This window comes from Urtica dioica, chromosome 7 (assembly GCF_054948205.1).
Source record: "Urtica dioica subsp. dioica isolate 48M chromosome 7, U.dioica_male_clone48M_v1_H2, whole genome shotgun sequence".
Taxonomy (NCBI): Eukaryota; Viridiplantae; Streptophyta; class Magnoliopsida; order Rosales; family Urticaceae; genus Urtica; species Urtica dioica.
The window spans coordinates 7,898,649-7,918,816 of NC_142762.1; the positions used below are offsets into that span (position 1 = coordinate 7,898,649).

The 20,168-nt window shown below is 45.6% G+C and overlaps 1 protein-coding gene and 1 pseudogene across 1 annotated transcript; one reads left to right on the forward strand and one right to left on the reverse strand.

The window, feature by feature from the left end:
* The first annotated feature begins 15,414 nt into the window (after positions 1–15,414).
* On the forward strand, positions 15,415–17,769 carry LOC149390187 (glutamyl-tRNA reductase 1, chloroplastic-like). Its single transcript, XM_089619306.1, has 3 exons — positions 15,415–15,800; positions 15,884–16,125; positions 16,391–17,769. Exons 1-3 carry the CDS (start codon positions 15,560–15,562, stop codon positions 17,537–17,539), a joined length of 1,632 nt encoding a protein of 543 aa, XP_089475432.1. The 5' UTR covers positions 15,415–15,559; the 3' UTR covers positions 17,540–17,769.
* Positions 17,770–17,931: 162 nt separating this feature from the next.
* LOC149390188 (uncharacterized protein At1g03900 pseudogene) lies at positions 17,932–19,230 on the reverse strand (annotated as a pseudogene).
* Positions 19,231–20,168: the final 938 nt, after the last annotated feature.

The following is a 20,168-nucleotide window of genomic DNA, read 5'->3' on the forward strand; positions in this document are numbered from 1 at the left end:
TAATCAAACAATAATCAGAGAGCAAGAAAGAACATGTAATTTCGGTAACCATGTTCGGTGATAAAACACCTAGTCAGGGGGATTGATACGTCCGAAGTGAAAATCAATCCACTAATACGAATAGTCAAAGGTACAAGAATATTAAGTTTGACAAAACTCCCCTTCGCAAACACCTTCGTCTATGACTCATTCTTTGGATTCTTGCAACCTAAGCTCCCTTTAGGTTTGAGACTCCATCTCACTTTCATCAAATCATCTCCCGAAGATTGACAAGCACGTCATTGCAAAATCTCAGGCTCTCACAAACTCAGTACAACGATACACAAGTTGTAAGTTTCTTTGAGCTCGTTGTCGATGATGATCCACTAGTACAATTAATAGCATCAGGTGCGACAAAAGTCGCACCTGAAAGCATCAGTGTCGCACCTGAAAGTATCATCAGGTGCGACTTTAGATGCGACAAAGTCGCATCTAAAAGTGCGCACCTGTTGATTTTAGGTGCGACTTGTCGCACCTGAAAGTCATAACTATCAGGTGTGACTAGTCGCACCAAACGTCGCACCTAAATATCCTCCAACATAAGTTATTAAAGCGGGAGTTATAGTATCAGATGCGACTAGTCGCATCTGATACCTTCGCGGGAAAAGTATCAGATGCGACTAGTCGCATCTGATAGTAATTCCCCGCGAAATATTTGGCGGGTTACATTACAATCAGATGCGACTAGTCGCATCTGATACTCTTCCCGCAAAGGTATCAGATGCGACTAGTCGCATCTGATTGTCTGTAGTTTTTTTTTAAATGCTGATTCTAATAGAATCAACCTATTAAATATATAAAAATTATAATTTAAAAAATTAATTAAATAATTTTTTTTGTTAAATTAAATAAATAATTTGAATAATATTAATTAGAATAATTATATAAATAATTTAATAGAAATTCTAATATTAAATTCATAAAATTTGATAATTTACGTTCAATAAATTAAAAAAATTACAATTTATTCTTTTTGTTTCCCTTTTTCATTCGAAGTCTGCCAATTCTGGAATGCACGGCCTCCTCTTCCGCCAGATCTTGCTCGTGCGCCTTGGCGGCCTGATGCGTTGCCGCTCGAACGACGTCGCTGAAATTCTACCGAACCTGGCGTCTGATCAGCATTTGGCATTGAAGCGGATGGCGGCGTCTGAACATTCGGCATTGAAGCGGATGCCGGCGTCTGAACATTCGGCATTGAAGCTGATGGCGGCGTCGTCCCAGGGTGCATCATCGCGGGGGATGTCTGCATGGGAGACGGATGCTGCTGTGTGTAGGCAAAGAACTGTCGCTGAAACGCCTCCATCTGAGCTTGTTGTGCGGCCAACGCTGCTTGTAGCTCGCTAATCACGGGATCTGGAACGCGCGTCGATGAAGAACCTGAGGACGAGTTGTCGTCCTGAGCCTGAGCCAAGAGATACGATGATCTCGGGATCGAGGGACCTATCCCGACATACCAATCTCGACGTTGCCCGAGAACAGTATCCATTGCGTACTGCTCCGCCTGGTCTATGTCAAACGTTTGGCCTGACTCCGCTGCTTGTCGCTGCATATCCTCGACTTGAGTCATAATTCGCGCCTTCAAACATATGTTAAAAAAATTATTAAGATTATCGAAACTTGATTATTAAGTAATTAACACAAGTAACTTACAAATGCTTGTTGCGCCCAAGCTGTCGTCCAATTGCCTTGATCATCTTGATGTTTTTTCTCCCACGTGTTTAACGCCGAGGCCAAAGTCCCATCTTCCCTACTCTGCAGTTCTTATGAAAATATGAGTAATGTATTTATTGCAAAAAAAATATTACAAAATTAGAATAAACTTACGTTCAAATGTCGATGAGCCAAAAAAGAAATCGACCCTTGTGTGGATTTCGTTTTCTTGTTCTTTGAATTGTCTCTGTTGCGAGTAGACTTTTTCTGCACATATTAAATTGCGTTATAATTTGATTTCATAGAAGATAACATAATTTTTTGAATTATACATTACCTTCCAATCGTCAGTTGCGAACTCCTCTATCACCTTCTCCCAATCGTCTTTTTGATATCATTTTGGGATTTCTTTCTTGGCGACATTCATTTGCCCACAACATTTTCCTAAGAAAGTCCCTGATAATCTAGACTTTTGGTTGCGCCTCATACGCTTTGCATCGCGAATGACAGTCTGGTCAATCTGATGATGATAGCAATCCGCCGGAGGCAGCTCCTCGGTCTCATCATCCTTGTACACGAAAGTGTACTCGGAATGAAGTGCGCTCAGAATATTGCCCAACATCTGGGGCGTCACTTCGTTCCAATCACGAAGTGTGACCGGGATATGGACTTTCACCAAAGCACCGACGCGGTTGTTGAATACTCCTACCTTTCTTATTGTTTTTCTTACGTCCTGGTAGAAAGTTTGGTTGATTGGCTCATACCTAACAACTTTCGCTCCGGGTACCCCAAGCGCTGCTTTTGCCGAAGTAGACCCGGTTGTTGGTCCCCTTGTTTTCTTAGGACCTTGGGAACCCGGTGTCTCTTGCGGAGACTCATCTCCACCTGCTCCTAAACGGTGTAGCGGAGACTCATCTCCACCTGCTCCACCTGCATCTGACATCCTGTAAGATGTGAACAATATTAGTAAATAAATATTAGTTTTCTGTTTAAAAAAAACGTGGACGGCACCACGGATTTTATTATTAACAAACCTCACATATGGCGGAGGAAAACCGTGGTTACATTATATAGTAAATAAACATACAAAAAAGATATTAATCATTCATCATCATCTATGCCTATAATGTTAATATCATCTTCTATATCGACATCAACATCTTCTCCCTAAAAAACGACCTGTCTCTCATTTTCATCATCGTCTTCTTCATCATTGTCAACGACATTCACTAACTCAGCTTCATCGATTTCGTGTCGATGATTCAAACGCTCGATGTTTGACAACTCTATAGTCAATGGGATCGAGGCTAAGTTGGAGGGGTCAACTTCAGGAATGTCCCAAATCCCTCGATGATTGCATTCCTGGACGATTTCCCAGTCGCCGCCTTTAATAAGATCTTCGATGTAAAAAACTTGTTTCACTTGAGTCGCGAGTACGTATGGCTCCTCTTTAAACCACTGTTTCGCAGTATAAGCACTCGTTTCTCCAGTAGTCTTATCGGTGTGCACTAGTCGGTTTGCATGATACTTGTCACCGTACCAAATGCATTTGAACAATACAACACTACAGTTCTGCCTATAGTTCACGACGATGACGTCTTCCATTCGACCATAGTAAGTGAAATCATCCACAAGTACACATACACCGCTATTTTGAGTGACTCGTTGATTATCGCGACGACGAGTGATGAACTTCACGCCATTTACAAAGCAGCTCGGATATTGATAGGCGACTTGAAGGGAACCGATAGAAAGAGAATAGAGCTCGTCAGACACGTCAGAACCACTAGCTTTCATATCAACAATCTGATTACGAAAGAAAGCATTGATTAGCACTTGTGCGTTTATAAAAAAATTGCATTGATATTGTGTTATTACCTTCTTCTCAAACCAAATTTTTAACCTCTTTCTATGCTCCGCTTCAATATCGCGAACTCCAGATTCGCTCAAGAGATCCAAATGCTCGCTGTTATTAAAAACATTACTTCAATAGCAATATATAAAAAAGAATGAATTGAAACACATTCCCAACGATAACTTACGTCAAATATGGATCCACTTTAGGACAGTTGCTATAGATGTACCACTCCGCGTTCTCTTTCTGTTCATCGTCTAATACTATCGGTTTCATCATCCCATAAGGCACACACATCTCGGATCGAAAAACAGAGAGCTCTCGCACTTGAACTTCACCTACACTTTTTTTATCTTCAAGATACCTTGCAACGAACGTTAGAGCTTCTTCTACAACATAAGCTTCCGCAATAGAGCCTTCTGGTCTAGCTCTATTTTTGACAAAATGTTTTAACGTCCCAAGGTATCTCTCAAATGGGTACATCCACCGCATATGCACCGGGCCGCCATACAACGCTTCATCTGGTAGATGAATCGCCACGTGAATCATGATCGTGAAAAAAACTGGTGGAAATATCATCTCAAGCTTACACAAGATCTCGATGATAGACTCTTGCGCATTTTCAAGATCTTCTACTCTCAAGGTTCTCGAACTTATCAGCTTGAAAAAGTTGCAAAGCTCGGAGATCGTCTGATGTATTTCTTTTGGCACAAAAGGACGAATACCAACAGCCAACAACCTCTGCAAGATCACGTGGCAATAATGCGACTTCAAACCTGTGAGCTTTCCATCAGCAGTCACATTTTTCTTCAAATTCCCAGCGACCCCATCTGGAAATTTGACAGATTGGAGGAACTCGGTAAATCGCTGCCTCTGAACAAGGGTTAAGGTGTACGATGCTCGCGGTTTGTACCACGAATCCCCTTGTTTTTTCAAGTGGAGAGCGGTCTTGATGCCCAAGTCCATCAAATCAAACCTCGCCTTATCTGTGTCGTAGTTCTTCTTTTCTAAGCTGAGCAAGGTTCCGAGAAGATTCTTGCACACGTTCTTCTCTATGTGCATGAAGTCCATGTTATGCTTCAACTCCAAATCTGACCAGTACGGCAACTCGTAAAAGATGCTTTTCTTGGCCCAATTTAGTTCGCACTCGGCTCGCTTTCGTTTTCTGCCCACGGAGCCAGCATGTTTGCCAGTTGTCGTGCAAGAGACACTAGCCAACTGAGCGAGTATGTCTTGCGGAGTCAACTTCTCGGGTTTACTGCGTTTCTCGTGGCGATCCTTGTAGTGATCGGTGCTTTTTCTCAATCGGTGACGCATACGAAAGAATCGACGATGGTCGTAGTAGACGATCCAGTTTCTGACTTTCAAAGACGGCGTGTCAAGGTTGCACGTCGGGCAAGCGAGATACCCTTGGCCACTCCATCCCGACAAATAGGATCGAGCTGGAAAACCGTTAATCGTCCAAAGTAGCGCGGCACGCAATCGAAACACTTCATCGTTGGCGCCATCTCGAACGCGGAATCTGGTCTCCCACAGTTCTTTCAGCTCTTCGACAATTGGCTGCAAAAACACGTCCATGTCCTTTCCTGGTGAGTGAGGCCCCGGGATCAAAAGCGTCAGCATCAAGTACTCTTTCTTCATGCATAACCAAGGCGGCAAGTTGTACGCAGTTAGTACCACAGGCGACATGCTGTACGATAAACTCATTTCTCCGAACGGATTGAATCCATCCGTAGCTAGTCCAAGCCGCACGTTTCGAGGCTCTGCAGCAAAGCCTGGGTATCTCTCGTCCAGGTTTTTCCACGTCGTACCATCCGCAGGATGTCGTAGAACACCAACTTCCCTGACGCGATCTCTTTCGTGCCACTGCATCAAAAGCGACGTGTGTCGAGACGCGTACAACCGCTTCAATCGATCTTTCAGGGGAAAATATCGCAAAATCTTTTGCGGTATCATTTTCCCAGTTGGCTTCCATCTGCTCTCGTTGCATACTGGGCACACGTCGACTTCCGCGAGATCTTTTCGAAATAGGACACAATCGTTAATACACGCATCGATCATCTCGTATCCCATGCCAAAACGCTTCAGCTTCGCCTTTGCCTCGTAATGCTTCTCCGGAATTCGATTACCAGCTGGATGAGACTTCTTCAAGAGCTGCAAGAGTTTTGTAAAAGACTTGTTCGTCCAATGGTTCGTGACTTTGAGGTGCATCAACGAAACCAAGAACGACAAAGAAGAAAACTATTTGCATCCAGGGTACAATTCTGCTTCCAACTCGGCGAAGAGGTCTTCCACTTGCTCCTCTGCACGCACCTCGCTCTGGGTCGGCTCCGTAGCATCGTCGAAATCCTCGTGATCCCTGATATCCTCCACAGCACCGTGCAATCCTCCTATTCCTCTTTGATCTATTCCTCCGACGGAATCTTCTTCATGAGGAAGGACGACACGCTCGAGCTCGCCGTGATGATACGATTTTGTGTAGCCTGGGGTAAACCCCTTGTTCAGCAAATGATTCATGACAACCCCGATGTCGTGCCATCTCACGTTGTTGCAAGGTTTGCAAGGACACCGATATTTGCCAATTTCGTTAGGGAATCTTCTTGCAGCGCGAATAAACTCGTTAACACCGGTTTTGTACTGCAATGTCACCCGATTATTCTCCGTGATCCAATCTCTACTTGGATTGGACATTTCGCTGAATGAGAGCGAGAAATGAAAGTTTGGAAGAGTTATTGATAAAGGACGACGGAGAACACAATGAAAGAGAGATTATGAATTCTATGTTATTTTGAGCTCGGATTGAATAAGTTGGAAGTTTTTAAACTAATTAATTCGAAACTCTACCGAAATTTCTGCAGAGTTTCCCCTATTATACTAACAAACCAAAAACCTGCAAAATTATTTAAAAACATACACAAACCATCCAGAACTATCCTATAAATTATCTCAGCCCTAAACCGAACCTCCGTGGTTCGATCACAACATTTATAAATGAAAAATCAAAATAAACAAAATATCACAAACTATCAAAACATGTCACAAACTATTTTTCTTATTTAAACTTACAATTTCATTTCATGTTAAATCAAATGAAACTAATCACAAATTCATTAACTTCATTTTAACTTAAACTTCATTTTAACTTAAACTTCATTTTATACTAAACATGTCACAAAACATCAAAACATGTCACAAAACACAAATAAAACTTAGATTTAACCTAAACTAATCAAATTATTAAACATGTGACATTATCAATTACAGTTACTAATCAATTTCAAAGTAGCATGTTACAATTACAATTTTAATTTCATTAAATAATTTTAAACTAAACAACCTATTCATGTAATTATTAGACTAATTACAATTCCTAATTGATAAATTACAATAAATCAAAACTAATTAAAACAAAACAAATTTAAACTAAACACTAACCTATACTATATCACAAACTATGTCAAAACATGTCAAAAAACACTAACCTATACTATATCAAATTAATACTAATTAAGCTACACATATATATACAAATTAATTCCTAACACATAAACTTAATCTAATTAAAATTACTTAACAACATATACAAAGTACAATATATATATTTACACATATACAATATACAATAAACAATAAAATCTATACAATATATATTTACATATAATATATAAACTAATAATACCTAAACAGAAAAAAAATACTAACCTGGCCGGGACTCTCAGAGAAGGAAGGCTCGGTGGCTGGGACTCGGAGGCAGCAGGGCCGGGGCTGAGCGCACGGCGAGGTCCGGAGGCTGTGAGTTTAAACACTGATCAGAGAGAGAGCGAGGCAGAGAGGGAGCGAGGCAGAGAGGCAGAGAGGGATTGAGAGAGAGAAATACCGGTTGAGAGGCCGAGAAGACGGCGGAGCGCGGCGGAGCTACCGCGGCGGAGTGCGTCGGAGGCAGCAGCCGGGGCCGGGGCTGAGCCCACGGCGAGGTCCGGAGGCACGGGACGACGAGGCTGTGAGTTTAAACATTGAGAGAGAGAGAGCGAGGCAGAGAGGGAGCGAGGCAGAGAGAATCGTACCTGACGGCGGAGCGCGTCGGTGAGAGCGTTCCTGACGGCGGAGCGCGTCGGAGTGCGGCGGAGGTGGCGCGCGCGGCTTGGTGGAGGAGCTGATGGCCGAGCGCAACCAAGAAGGAGAAGAGAGAGAGAGAAGCGGCGGCGGAGGGTGTGGAGCGCGGCTGAGTTGCAGAACTGGCCGGAGAGAGGTTTTTTTTTTTTTTCAATGGGCGGCGTGAACTGGTGACGCAGATGAGGCAGAGAGAGAGAAGCGACGGAGGTGGTGGACAGGGCGGAGCGCGGCGGAGGTGGCAGAGAGAGAGAGAGGGTTTTTTTTTCTGTTTGGAGCGGCGGTTTCGAAATGAGGAAGACGAAGTGCAGACGATTTTGTTTTATAGAAAAACCTAACTTTCAGGTGCGACTAGTCGCACCCGAAAGATTTATCAGGTGCGACTAGTCGCACCCGATAATAAAAAATAATCCAGAATGCCACGTCAATCTTGAATGAAATAATGAGGGGAGAGTTGGCCCACTTAAAATTTTGAAACTATCAGGTGCGACTCTGTCGCACCGGATAGTTTTTGAAACTATCAGGTGCGACTAGTCGCACCTGATACTCAAAAGCAAACAACAAATTCAGCGAAATTTTTGTCACTTCGGGTTGACAATCTGGTGCGACTAGTCGCACCCGAAAGTCATTTAGATGCGACTTTTAGGTGCGACTAGTCGCACCTGATAGTCATGCGCATCAGAAAACCAAATTTGTAGTACTGATCTCCAGAGTAGAGAGACGAACTCAAAGTTATCGCTGCGTGTGTTTTTTACAGAACTCTTCAAGCTATTTTTAACAGAAGTCCCTCAAAATAAACTCTAGGTGGATTTATAGGATCGATTTTATAATCTCCTGTAAAATCTAATAAGCCGGATTCTCCTAGCAAATCTGATCTTATATATCTATAAACTCGTAACCAAACAGAGTGCTTAGTTTCTAGTGGGAGAAAAAAGACATAAGTACCCCAATATCTTTAAGTAGCTTGAAGAACTCCTTGAAGCTTTGACTTAAACAACTACTACAATTTATTTTGCTAAACATAAAACTATGCCACACAGGATTCAACAATCCCCCTCTTGACATTTTTTGAAAAACAAACAAAAGACATTTCGTAGAGTGTTCCAAGTAAAAAGTTCTAGCAAATCTAATCAGTTCAAACTTAAAGGAATTAAAGAAATTGTTTAACTAGCTATTACAATCCCAAAAGAAAATAAAAACTCTCACCCTTATTGCAATAAAATACTCCCCCTTTTTATCATAAAAGGACAAGCCAAGGGAACATATAAGTCTAGATTGAAAGTAACACATATTTAACATACTAAAATGAATGAAAAATAAAAGAAAAAAAATTACGTTCTTCTTGGACGCAACGTCTTCATTCTGGATCTTCTTCTTCGACTTCATCTTAAACTTTTACGATTGGGTACTTAATGTCTCATAGGAGGTTGCTGAGTAGCAAGTTGGAGTTGGTAATCCTCGTGATCTCTGCTGTCTTGAAGTTGATCTGAGCCTCAAGTTGCCCGATGATCTTCTCTCTCATGGATGAGGAGATTGAAGATGTACTTGCAAGGAAAAAAGATGTTTGAACATCTTCTTGAACATCTGGAGTGGGTTGCTCCCCCTAGATGTCATTCTTGTGCTTTCATGTGAACAGCTTCGGATCTGCATAGATGAGCTTTGAATCTAGGTAGAGATCCCTCTGGCTCGACTCCAACCAAAAGCAGTGCTTCATTACCAGCTCATATATGAGAGATGGAAAACGTTAGGGTGGTTTACCTTCTCAGAAGTGTTATCGGTCGTTTTTGGGAAACCGGAAAAACAAAAACACTCGGCGACGGTCGGGCTTCGCCGACCAGACCGCCTGCCAGGCCCCAGCCCACGCACGTGACCGGCCCGCAAAGGTGCAACCTTTCCCGGCCCGTTGTCTCGTGCATGCCCATGCGTCCCTGGCCCACCGGCCCGCGCACGCCCCGCACCCTGCCAGGCCTCCTGCCCGTGCGCGCGCCCTGCGCCCTCCTGCCTGGGCGCGCACCCCGCGCCCTGCTGGGTCTCATGCCCACGTGCGCGCTCCCCGCGCTCTGCTGGGCCTCCTGCCCGCGCCCTATCGAGCCTTCGCGTGCATCCCACGCCCTCCTGCATGCGCGCGCACCCCGCACCCTGCCGATCCTGCGCGTGCGCCCCGTGCCTTGTCGGGCCTGCGCGCGCGCCCCACGCCTTGCCCTTTCGTGGGCTTCCAAAAGGGTCGGCACGTGGCCTTCCCCACACCTATAAATACCCCCCCCCCTCACTTGAGGGGATAAGGACCCATAACTTTCTCTACGGAGAATTTTCTTGAGAACTTTATCTCTACATTCTCTCCTCCGGCCTGGACGTGCCCTCCCCCCCCTCCCCCCCCCCCCCCCCCCCACGCAAGCCGAGCCTCTAGCAAGAATCACCGAGGCGAACACAACAAACTTCATCTGGAAGTCCATCATATGCCGTCACGGCATCCCAGCATCAATTGTGATCGAAAATGGTGCACAATTCGACAATGCCCGAGTTAGAGAAATCTGCGCCTAACTAGGGATCAGCAAGACATTCTCGTCCCTGCGGCATCCGCTGGCTAACGGCCAAGTGGAAGCCTTCAACAAGACGAACAAAATCAACCTCAAGAAAAATCTCGAGGCCAAGAAGGGCGCCTGGGCTGAGGAGCTACCATTCATCCTATGGGCCTACCGAACGACTGTTCGAAATGCCGCCGGAGAGACCACCTTTTCCTTAGCTTTCGGGGTTGAGGCAATGGTCCCCGTGGAAACTGAGGTCTCCACTTACCGAGTCGACACTTTCGATGAGAAAGAGAACGACGAAGCCATGCGCCTCGAGCTGGATCTAATCGACGAGAAAAGATCCGAGGCTCTCACCCGGCTCACCGCACAAAAGCGCAAAGTCGGAAGTACTACAACGCCAAAGTCAAAAGACAAATCTTCGTCGTCGGTAACCTTGTACACAGGCGCATGTTCCAAAACACCCAAGTGCAAGGCGCTGGTGTCTTGGGCCCGAATCGGGAAGGACCATATAGAGTTCACCAAGTCATTCATGACGAAACCTATTACATCGAACACACGAACGTGACCCCAATCCGACATCCTTGGAATGCCGAAAACTTGAGGCAGTACTACCAGTGACAAACACTTCCCCCATTTATTGCTTTGATTTCCCTAATTGTGAAAATGTTTAAGGATGTTATCCATTAGCAATAATAATAAAGTATGAGGTTTTTCTCTTAAAAAATCCACTTTATTAAGTTCTTAGTCATTAGGGCACGACCTGTACACTAAAAACTTGGGGGGCTAGTGATTCCTGCGACGTACACTAAAAAATTCACTGCCCAAGAAACAAAACCTTAAGCCGCCCGCACGAACATGGGAATACATACTTAGGCAGCTCAAACCCCGACGGCCCTTCGAGCATACGGGTTTGAGTAAAGTCGTCGACCTAACTCGACGCCCCTTCGGTTGCCAGTTGGGACGAAGTGAGATCGTCAGATACACGCTTAAGTCCCCCGCACTCACACGGGGATACAGACTTAAGAAGAAACGCCAAATACAAGCTTAAGTCCCCCGCACACACACGGGGATACAGGCTTAAGAAGCTCAAACCCCGAAGGCCCTTCGAGCATACGGGTTTCAGTGAAACCGTCGGCCTTCCCGGCGTACCCCCATATTTAGGCTTAAGTCCCCCGCACACACACGGGGATACAAGCTTAAGAAGAATCGCCAAATACAAGCTTAAGTCCCCCGCACACACACGGGGATACAGGCTTAAGAAGCTCAAACCCCGAAGGCCCTTAGAGCATACGGGTTTGAGGAAACCGTCGGCCTTCCCGGCGTACCCCCATATTTAGGCTTAAGTCCCCCGTACACACACGGGGATACAGGCTTAAGAAGCTAGAACCCCGACGGCCCTTCGAGCATACGGGTTCGAGTGAAACCGTCGGCCTTCCCGGTGTGCCGTAAGTCACGTAAAGGCACAGGTGAAAGTCGTTGGGCCACCCCCGACGCATGTAAGTCGCGTAAAGGTGCTACCTTAAACCCTAAACGGCCAAATCAGAGCCATACACATTCGGTCGCTAATTGCACGAAACACACTGGTTTGAGTAAAGTCGCCGGCCATACCCGGCGCAACACATACGTTCGGTCGCCCATGGCACGAACCCAAAATCCTCGGGCCATACCCGATGCAACTCATACGTTCGGTTGCCCATGGCACGAACCCAAAGTCGCTGGGCCACACCCGGCGCAACACATACGTTCGGTCGTCCATGGCACGAACCCAAAGTCGCCGAGCCACACCGGGCGCAATACATACGTTCGGTCGCCCATGGCACGAACCCAAATTCGCCGGGTCACACACAACGCAATACACACGTTTAGTCACCCATGGCACGAACTCAAAGTCGTCGTGCCATACCCAGCGCAATACATACGTTCGATCGCCTATGGTACGAACCCAATCTCGCCGGGCCACACCCGACGCAATACACACGTTCGATCGCCCATGGCATGAAACCAAAGTCGCCGGGCCATACCCGGCGCAACACTACGGTCGGCAGCCTATGCACGAATCCAAAGTCGCCGAGCCATACCCGGCGCAACACATACGGTCGGCCGCCTATGGCATGGACCCAAAACCGCCAGACCATACCCCGCGCAATACATACGTCCGGTCGCCAATGGCACGAACACGAAGCCCCCGGGCCATACCCGGTGCGACATCTTCGGTCGCCAAATGGCAAGAAGCAAAGTCGATGGGCCACCTCCAATGTAACAGCCAAATTTTGGCGCGCCAAACTGTCGACCTAACCCGATGTATCGATATCGCCATTCAATATGGGTCAGTCGACCACAGCGAGTTGCCCCTAGCAACAAAAGCTGACCAATGCCTTATCAGGCACGAACGCCTCCCGCCTCTAACACTAAATGACGACGAGTCATAACACTGAGCGGGTGGAGTATGAATCCCGACTAGGGTCACAGACCTGCCAAAACTATTCGCAAGGGTAAAAGTCCTTCGAGCCATAGAAGCTCACACAGTTGGCACATACGAGCAACATCACTCAGACAACCGACAACGCGATAGCATTCGACTTGAAAGCAACAAATATCTCATAAATAAAAAAAGGGCGACTGCTCTGAATCCAACAAATATGCGCTAAATGCAAGTGCGCTAAAACAAAACAAAAATCTCGAGAAAGGAAAAAACGCTAAACATACGCGCTACATAAATAGAAAGAGCCACTTGGCTCACAATGCACCCTCATCAAGAAAAGGAAATAAGGTGTCGAAAAAGAAGAAGGTAACCCCCCGATTCTTGTTCTCGGCTGCGGTCGCCTCCCGACACTCACCGCTCCGGCTCGGCGGGCCTCCTCGGTCCTGATGTTGTAGTCGTCTTGCAAATCGAACGCTCGCCGGTTCGCCTCAGTAAGCAAAGAGGAAAGGCGAGCGATCTCCTCCGACAAAGAGTCGCGCTTGCGCTCTGCCCGAACACACGCCGCTTCGCTCGAAGCAAGCTGGCTGTCTCCATGGCATCTGAAGCGTCCACCTGACGACGGAGATCGGCGACCTTGATCCGGAGAATCTCTGTTGATCGGGATGCCACATCACAAGCTCGGCACTCCTCAGTCAGCTCTCCCACCATCTTGGCCAATGACGCCTTGGCTCCGTCGCATCAATCCTGAACGATCTGGAGCTCCAATCGAGCCTCTCAAAGTTGGTCTCGACGCATCTCAAGTTCCGCCCCCGAGTGTGAACCGCGATCGACCTGGGCAAGCCTAGACCTCAAACGCCCTTGGGAAATTAAAGTTCATGACTCACGAGCTATGAACTTGGGGGGCTAATGTTATCGGTCGTTTTCGGGAAACCGAAAAAAAAAACACTCGGTGACGGCCGGGCTTCGCCGGTCGGACCACCTGCCAGGCCTCGGCCCATGCACGCGCGAACTTTTCCGGCCCGTCGGCCAGTGCGCGCCCATGCGCCCCTGGCCCACCGGCCCGCTCGCGCCTCGCCTGCGCCCCCGACCCTCCGGCCCGCGCGCCGCGTGCCCTCCTGCATGCGCGCGCGCCCCGCGCCCCCTGCCGGGCCTCATGCCCGTGCGCGCCTCGCGCCCTGCCGAGCATGCGCGCGCGCCCCGCGCCCTCCTGCCTGCGCGCGCCCCGCACCCTCCTGCCTGCGCGTACACCCCATGCCATGCTGATGCGCGCGCCCCTTGGCTTCACTTTTGGAGAACTCTCTCTTCTCTCTCACCACGCTCTTGTGACATTCCAAGAGCGCTCTCTCCTCCTCTCCCGGCTTGGCTAAGAAATCCGAGTATCCCCATCGACGAGAGGGAGCGCGTTCCCATTCTGCGACCCGAGTCTTCATAGCGCACAAGTTGCACCCTAGCTTCTTGGCCCTTGAGTTAGAACTCTGAGCTACGAGTCAAGCGATCTCTCTAAAGTCTTCTCTAGAAGCTACGATCCGGGTCCTTCTCTAAAGTCTTAGATTCTCAACCTCCGAGCCCAAGATAGCCCCCACAACCTACATTGAACTACGTTCTGAGCTGATCCCGGATGACGGGTACATAGGCAGCAAACCTTTGGCACGGTCACACCATCTAACACACATCTCAGGGTCCGGAGGGTGCAACTCGGTCTTCGAGTTCACATTTTTGGCCCGGGCGCGGTCACTTGGTGCGTCCTTGGACCTAACCGCCCGAGATTTTTAATCGTTGTTCATTTTCATGCGACAACAAGAAGTACTGTGAGCATCAATCTTGTTGAAGATGATTTGACGAATATCAACAAACTCCTTATTTCCAATAGCATACAACAACTGACCCGTAGCTTTGGAGGGAGTGCCTCTGTGTAGAGAAGAATATATCCTATTTTATAAAATCTCAAAATATTTAACATGATACATGATATAATTGTTTACAAAGCTCAAATGAAGACCGTTGTAAAACAATAAGATCTGACTTAAAATAAATGAGTGCAAATTTATTATTTTTTACAATTAACTTGAACATAATTTGTTAAGATACTTGGCACTAAAGAGTTGGAAATAATAAAGGAAATCAACACAAGTTCAGCAATCCATGTTTTTGTATATCATGGCCAGAAGACAGTAACTCTAATTTTATGTCCTTGTAATAAGTTCACCAAGAGCAACCATTGTATCCGTTGAATAATCTTTAAAAAACTTAAATAATCATTTAGTTTCCTAATTGAATTTTTACCTAAATTTTGGTACCAACTAATTTGAGCTGGGAAGCAGCAAAAAAGAAAAAAATAATTTGAAGTGAAAAAATTAGTATACCCTGTTTATTTTTCTTTATTTAACGGAATCATCAACTTTAATTTATAAACTTTCAACCATGTAGGTCTCAGAATTTGCTCAACCATTATTATAGTGATGAACAAATGAAATATGAGAAATTGTCCCATTTGTCACTAATTTCATAACATTTTTTTACTTTCCACCAAAAGACTAATTAGACTCAAAATGTCATCATATGTCAACAATGTTGACATCTAATAGTTAAAAGTGAGAAAATGTTATGAAATTAGTGAGAAATGAGTTAATTTCTGATGAAATATTTATTCTAAAAAAAATAAAATAAATAATAATAAAATTAGTGGTGTGTGGCGTGTGGGGTCGAGTGTGGATAAAACGTGCAATTGCAGTCTGCCAATCAGATCGCGGCAAAACCCATCCCTTCTCTCACCCAATCTCTCAAGCTCCCAAAATAAAAATAATTATATACTGAGTTGGATTCTTGTGAGTCAAACTTTTTCCTCAATTCCCCAATTCTCTTCATTCACAAATCCAACACACACCAAACCCAATTTCCCATTCCTTCTTCACCGGCCTAGGGTTTCATTTTCCCTCTCTCTCTCCGATCACCGCCATGGCAGTCTCGGCCAGCTTCGCGGGCGCCAAGCTCGAGGCCTTGCTGCTCAACACCGCCTCTTCCTCTTCCTCTTTCTCGTCGTCTTCTGCGGCGGCTTTCTTTAAGCTCCCGGTGGCTCGGACTCTCCGCGGCGGCGCTCCGGCGAGGAGGCTCGGCGTCCGCTGCGACGGAGCCGATCAGCCCGCCGCCCTTAGCAACGTCTCGGCTCTCGAGCAGCTCAAGACCAATGCCGCTGACCGTACGATTTTACTTTGCTCGCTCCATGATTGAATATCTCGGGCTACATAGAATAGTGATGTGATTGATTGTATGTTTGATCAGGTTACACGAAGGAGAGAAGCAGCATTGTGGTGATCGGGCTGAGCATCCATACCACGCCGGTTGAGATGAGAGAGAAGCTGGCGATTCCTGAAGCAGAGTGGCCTCGTGCCATAGCCGAGCTGTGCGGCTTGAACCACATCGAAGAAGCCGCAGTTCTCAGCACCTGCAACCGAATGGAGATCTATGTCGTTGCTCTCTCTCAGCATCGCGGCGTCAAAGAAGTCACCGACTGGATGTCAAAGGTCTCATCTTTCATTTCGAAAACCCCTAACTCACTCAAAACATTTTTGTTTTGTTTGTTTCACTGCTAAACTATCATTTCAAAGATGAAGATATTGAATCTCATTACTTTGGAGGCGCTCATTGAAAATGTTGGACTCTGATACCATATTAAGTATCATAAAGTTTAACTCAAAATCATGACTCAGTGAATTGAGCAATTCATGGCCTTATAAAAATTGCTACTCCCATTATAGTGACCATCTTGATCTTTTGGCCACCTCGCAGACTAGTGGAATCCCAGTTTCGGAGCTGTGCGACCACCGGTTCCTGCTCTACAACAAAGATGCCACTCAACACATCTTCGAGGTCTCGGCAGGTCTTGACTCTCTGGTCCTTGGGGAAGGCCAAATCCTGGCTCAGGTGAAGCAAGTGGTGAAGGTTGGGCAAGGCGTGGTCGGGTTCGGGAGAAACATCAGCGGTCTGTTCAAGCACGCAATCACGGTGGGGAAGAGGGTGAGGAGTGAGACCAACATCGCGGCCGGGGCGGTCTCCGTGAGCTCGGCCGCGGTCGAGCTTGCCCTCATGAAGATCCCTGAGCCCTCCCACGCATCCGCGAGAATTCTGGTGGTCGGGGCCGGAAAGATGGGAAAGCTCGTGATCAAGCACCTCGTCGCCAAGGGCTGCACGAGAGTGGTCGTCGTGAACCGGTCCGAGGAACGCGTCTTGGCGATCAAGGACGAGATCTCCGGAGCCACCGAGATCATCTACAAACCGCTCGACGAGATGCTCGCCTGCGCCGCCGAAGCTGACGTCGTGTTCACAAGCACAGCCTCCGAGACCCCACTGTTCACGAGAGAGGAGGTTAAAGAACTCCCTCGGGTCGACCAAGATCTCGGAATCTCGAGGCTCTTCATCGACATTTCCGTCCCGAGAAACGTGGATTCGTGCGTTTCCGAGCTCAACTCGGCTAGGGTTTACAACGTGGACGACCTCAAAGAGGTCGTTGCGGCGAACAAGGAGGACCGGCTAAGGAAGGCAATGGAGGCTCAGTCGATCATCGCGGAGGAGTCGAAGCAGTTCGAGGCTTGGAGGGACTCGCTCGAGACCGTCCCGACCATCAAGAAGCTGAGGGCTTATGCGGAGAGGATTCGGGCCTCCGAGCTCGAGAAATGCCTGTCAAAGATGGGCTGTGAGGAAATCCCGAAGAAAACAAGACGGGCCGTGGACGATCTCAGCCGTGGGATCGTCAACAAGCTCCTCCATGGTCCGATGCAGCACCTTAGATGCGACGGCAGCGATAGCCGAACCCTCACCGAGACCCTCGAGAACATGCACGCCCTCAACAGGATGTTCAGCCTCGAGACTGAAATCTCAGTCTTGGAACAAAAAATCCGTGCCAAAGTGGAACAAACGCAAGCCCAAACCCAGCAGTAAGGTTAGATTGGTTGCTGATGATGAATAAGATCTGCTGTCCTCAAATTCACTTGTAATGGATTGTAACTAGTAATAGTTCATTTGTACTGTTTAGTTATATGAGTTCCGACCCTCAAATTGGAGTTCCTTATATGTATATGTATGCGACTTTAAACGGTCCATCGGCTATGTATGTAATTCAGGAATTACAATATGAGAGCTTTAAATACTTGTAATGATCAATTTATGTCTATCTGTCTCTTGATCTTTTGGAAATGTCTTGTAATTATTTAATAACGAAGATTTTTCGGCTTCCAGATTTTATCTTTATTACTTGGTATGTATTTTCTTGTCATGTGGTAGGCTTTCTTGTTTGCGTCTTAGGTTAGGATTATGATATCGACATGGCGTTCTTACAATATAATCGCCGCATCATTGTTGTGCCTGAGCTGTGTATACGGTGTCTGGCTCAACCCAGGAAGTGTTAAACGAGAAGCTAGATCTCTAAGAGTAGATAAGAGACTCAAAAAGTTTTGTTCGCTTTTCTTACACAGATTTATTTTAGTCTCAAATTGGAACGAAGGTAGATGGGCACTTTAGATTCTGTATGGTAAAAGTCTAGCTCAAACCATCTAATAATTTAAAAGTCAAAATTAAGACAAAATACACACTTAATATTATGTGAGACGTATAGCTATAGTACTTAAATTATAATTTTATTTTTATGTTTGAAGTTTTATAATTTTTTTTGTTAATAGTTTTATTTAAAATAAGGAAAAAAATTTCTAAATATCAAAACTAAAATTGTTACTTTGTATGGGAAAATTTAAGCAATTCAAAGAACTAAGATGTTGGCAGGCCTTTATGAGCTACAAACTTCTAGCCCAAGATTTGACTTTCTGGGTCGGCGTTTACAAACAAACAGCCTTCAAAAGCAGTTTTAGTCCGTGAAAAGAGCACTACAAATATGATCACGCAACAAAAACTAAACACACGTGGTGCTCTGAATTATGGTTTATTTTTAGGATTCAGTGGCAGCTATCTAACCATACGAAATGTTAAAATTTTTGAAAGAGCCAACGTTTCGTTAATTTTTGGATAAATTACACTCATGCCCCCTGAACTCGGAGATCGTTAACAACTCACCCCCTCAACTCCAAAAAACCACAAAATGTTACATGAACTTTGTTTTTCTGCGAGTTTCACCCCTTCCGTCAACTTTTATCAGTTACCATCCATCAAAGAGGCACGTTTTAAGCACGTGAGACTTCAAATGAGGAAAATTATCATTATGCCCTTTCTTTCTCTCATCTTTGTTTTCATAGATTTTTTTCTTTTTAAATTTAATTTTTTGTTTTTTATTTCTTATCTCTCTCTCTCCTTCTTATTCAATCTTACCTGCAGAAGAAAATAAAAAGAATCATGTGCTCTGAATGTGCGAGGACGGTCTCTACGGAGGCCTCGCGCGCGCCGGCGGTGACGAAGCAGGCGGCGAATAGGTCGCCGGAGTTTGGGTCCTCGAGGCGGATCTCGCAGCGCCGCGTTCCGCCGGAGACGACGCGGAGGCGGCCGGACCAGATCTTGTCGGATTGGAGCCACTCGCCGCACTTGTAGCCGCCGGAGGTGCTCCGCGGAGGGATTTTGTAGACCTGGACCTCGCGGACCACGAGAAGCGTGTGCTCGAACGTCTCTTCCTCGTCGTCGAACGACATTGTTGATTCTGGAGTGTGTTCGAAGGTTTGTTGTGTGTGGGTTTGGAGAAATCTGAGGGGTTGATGATATCGCGTGGGTTTGAAGACTCGGTTTTCTTTGAAAGGTCAACTCGCCGATTATGAAAGAGCACCTATTATTTTATATCCCTCTCTACTCTTTCTCTATAATTATATATTATTATCATAATTATACTCTTGATCCCATATTCGTTTATGTGTTTGATTCTTTTTATTTTCTTCTGCAAGTAAGATTGAATAAGAAGGAGAGAGAGAGAGATAAGAAATAAAAAACAAAAAATTAAATTTAAAAAGAAAAAAATCTATGAAAACAAAGATGAGAGAAAGAAAGGGCATAATGATAATTTTCCTCATTTGAAGTCTCACGTGCTTAAAACGTGCCTCTTTGATGGATGGCAACTGATAAAAGTTGACGGAAGGGGTGAAACTCGCAGAAAAACAAAGTTCATGTAACATTTTGTGGTTTTTTGGAGTTGAGGGGGTGAGTTGTTAACGACCTCCGAGTTCAGGGGGGCATGAGTGTAATTTATCCTTAATTTTTTGTAAATAGCCACGTAAATCTATTTACGCTATCAAAATAATAAAAAACGCAGAGTAAATTTCTAGTAAATATGACTACTTACGAAATCTTTACAATAGTTTTTCGCTATTTACGAAAAATTTACAAAACGTTGACTATAACGCAAACGCTAATATTGCTTACGTGGCTTATATCGCTAAATTTTTGTTATTTTTATATCTCTGAGATCACTCAACCAGGTCTCGGTCTGCACTCAACTGTCTTATATAATGCAACGAGTTCTCAATGATGCTATCAAGAAACCAAATGTTATTATGTGCCGAATTATTATTATTATTATTTTTTAGAACCATATAGAAAAAAGTTGCCATATAAGTAAGACTTCAAAACATCAGATATA

Coding starts and splice junctions, on each gene's coding strand:
- LOC149390187 (XM_089619306.1), top strand. CDS start 15,560: ATGGCAGTCTCGGCCAGCTTCGCGGGCGCCAAGCTCGAGGCCTTGCTG. Junction 15,801..15,883: donor CAAGACCAATGCCGCTGACC/GTACGATTTTAC, acceptor ATGTTTGATCAG/GTTACACGAAGGAGAGAAGC. Junction 16,126..16,390: donor TCACCGACTGGATGTCAAAG/GTCTCATCTTTC, acceptor GCCACCTCGCAG/ACTAGTGGAATCCCAGTTTC.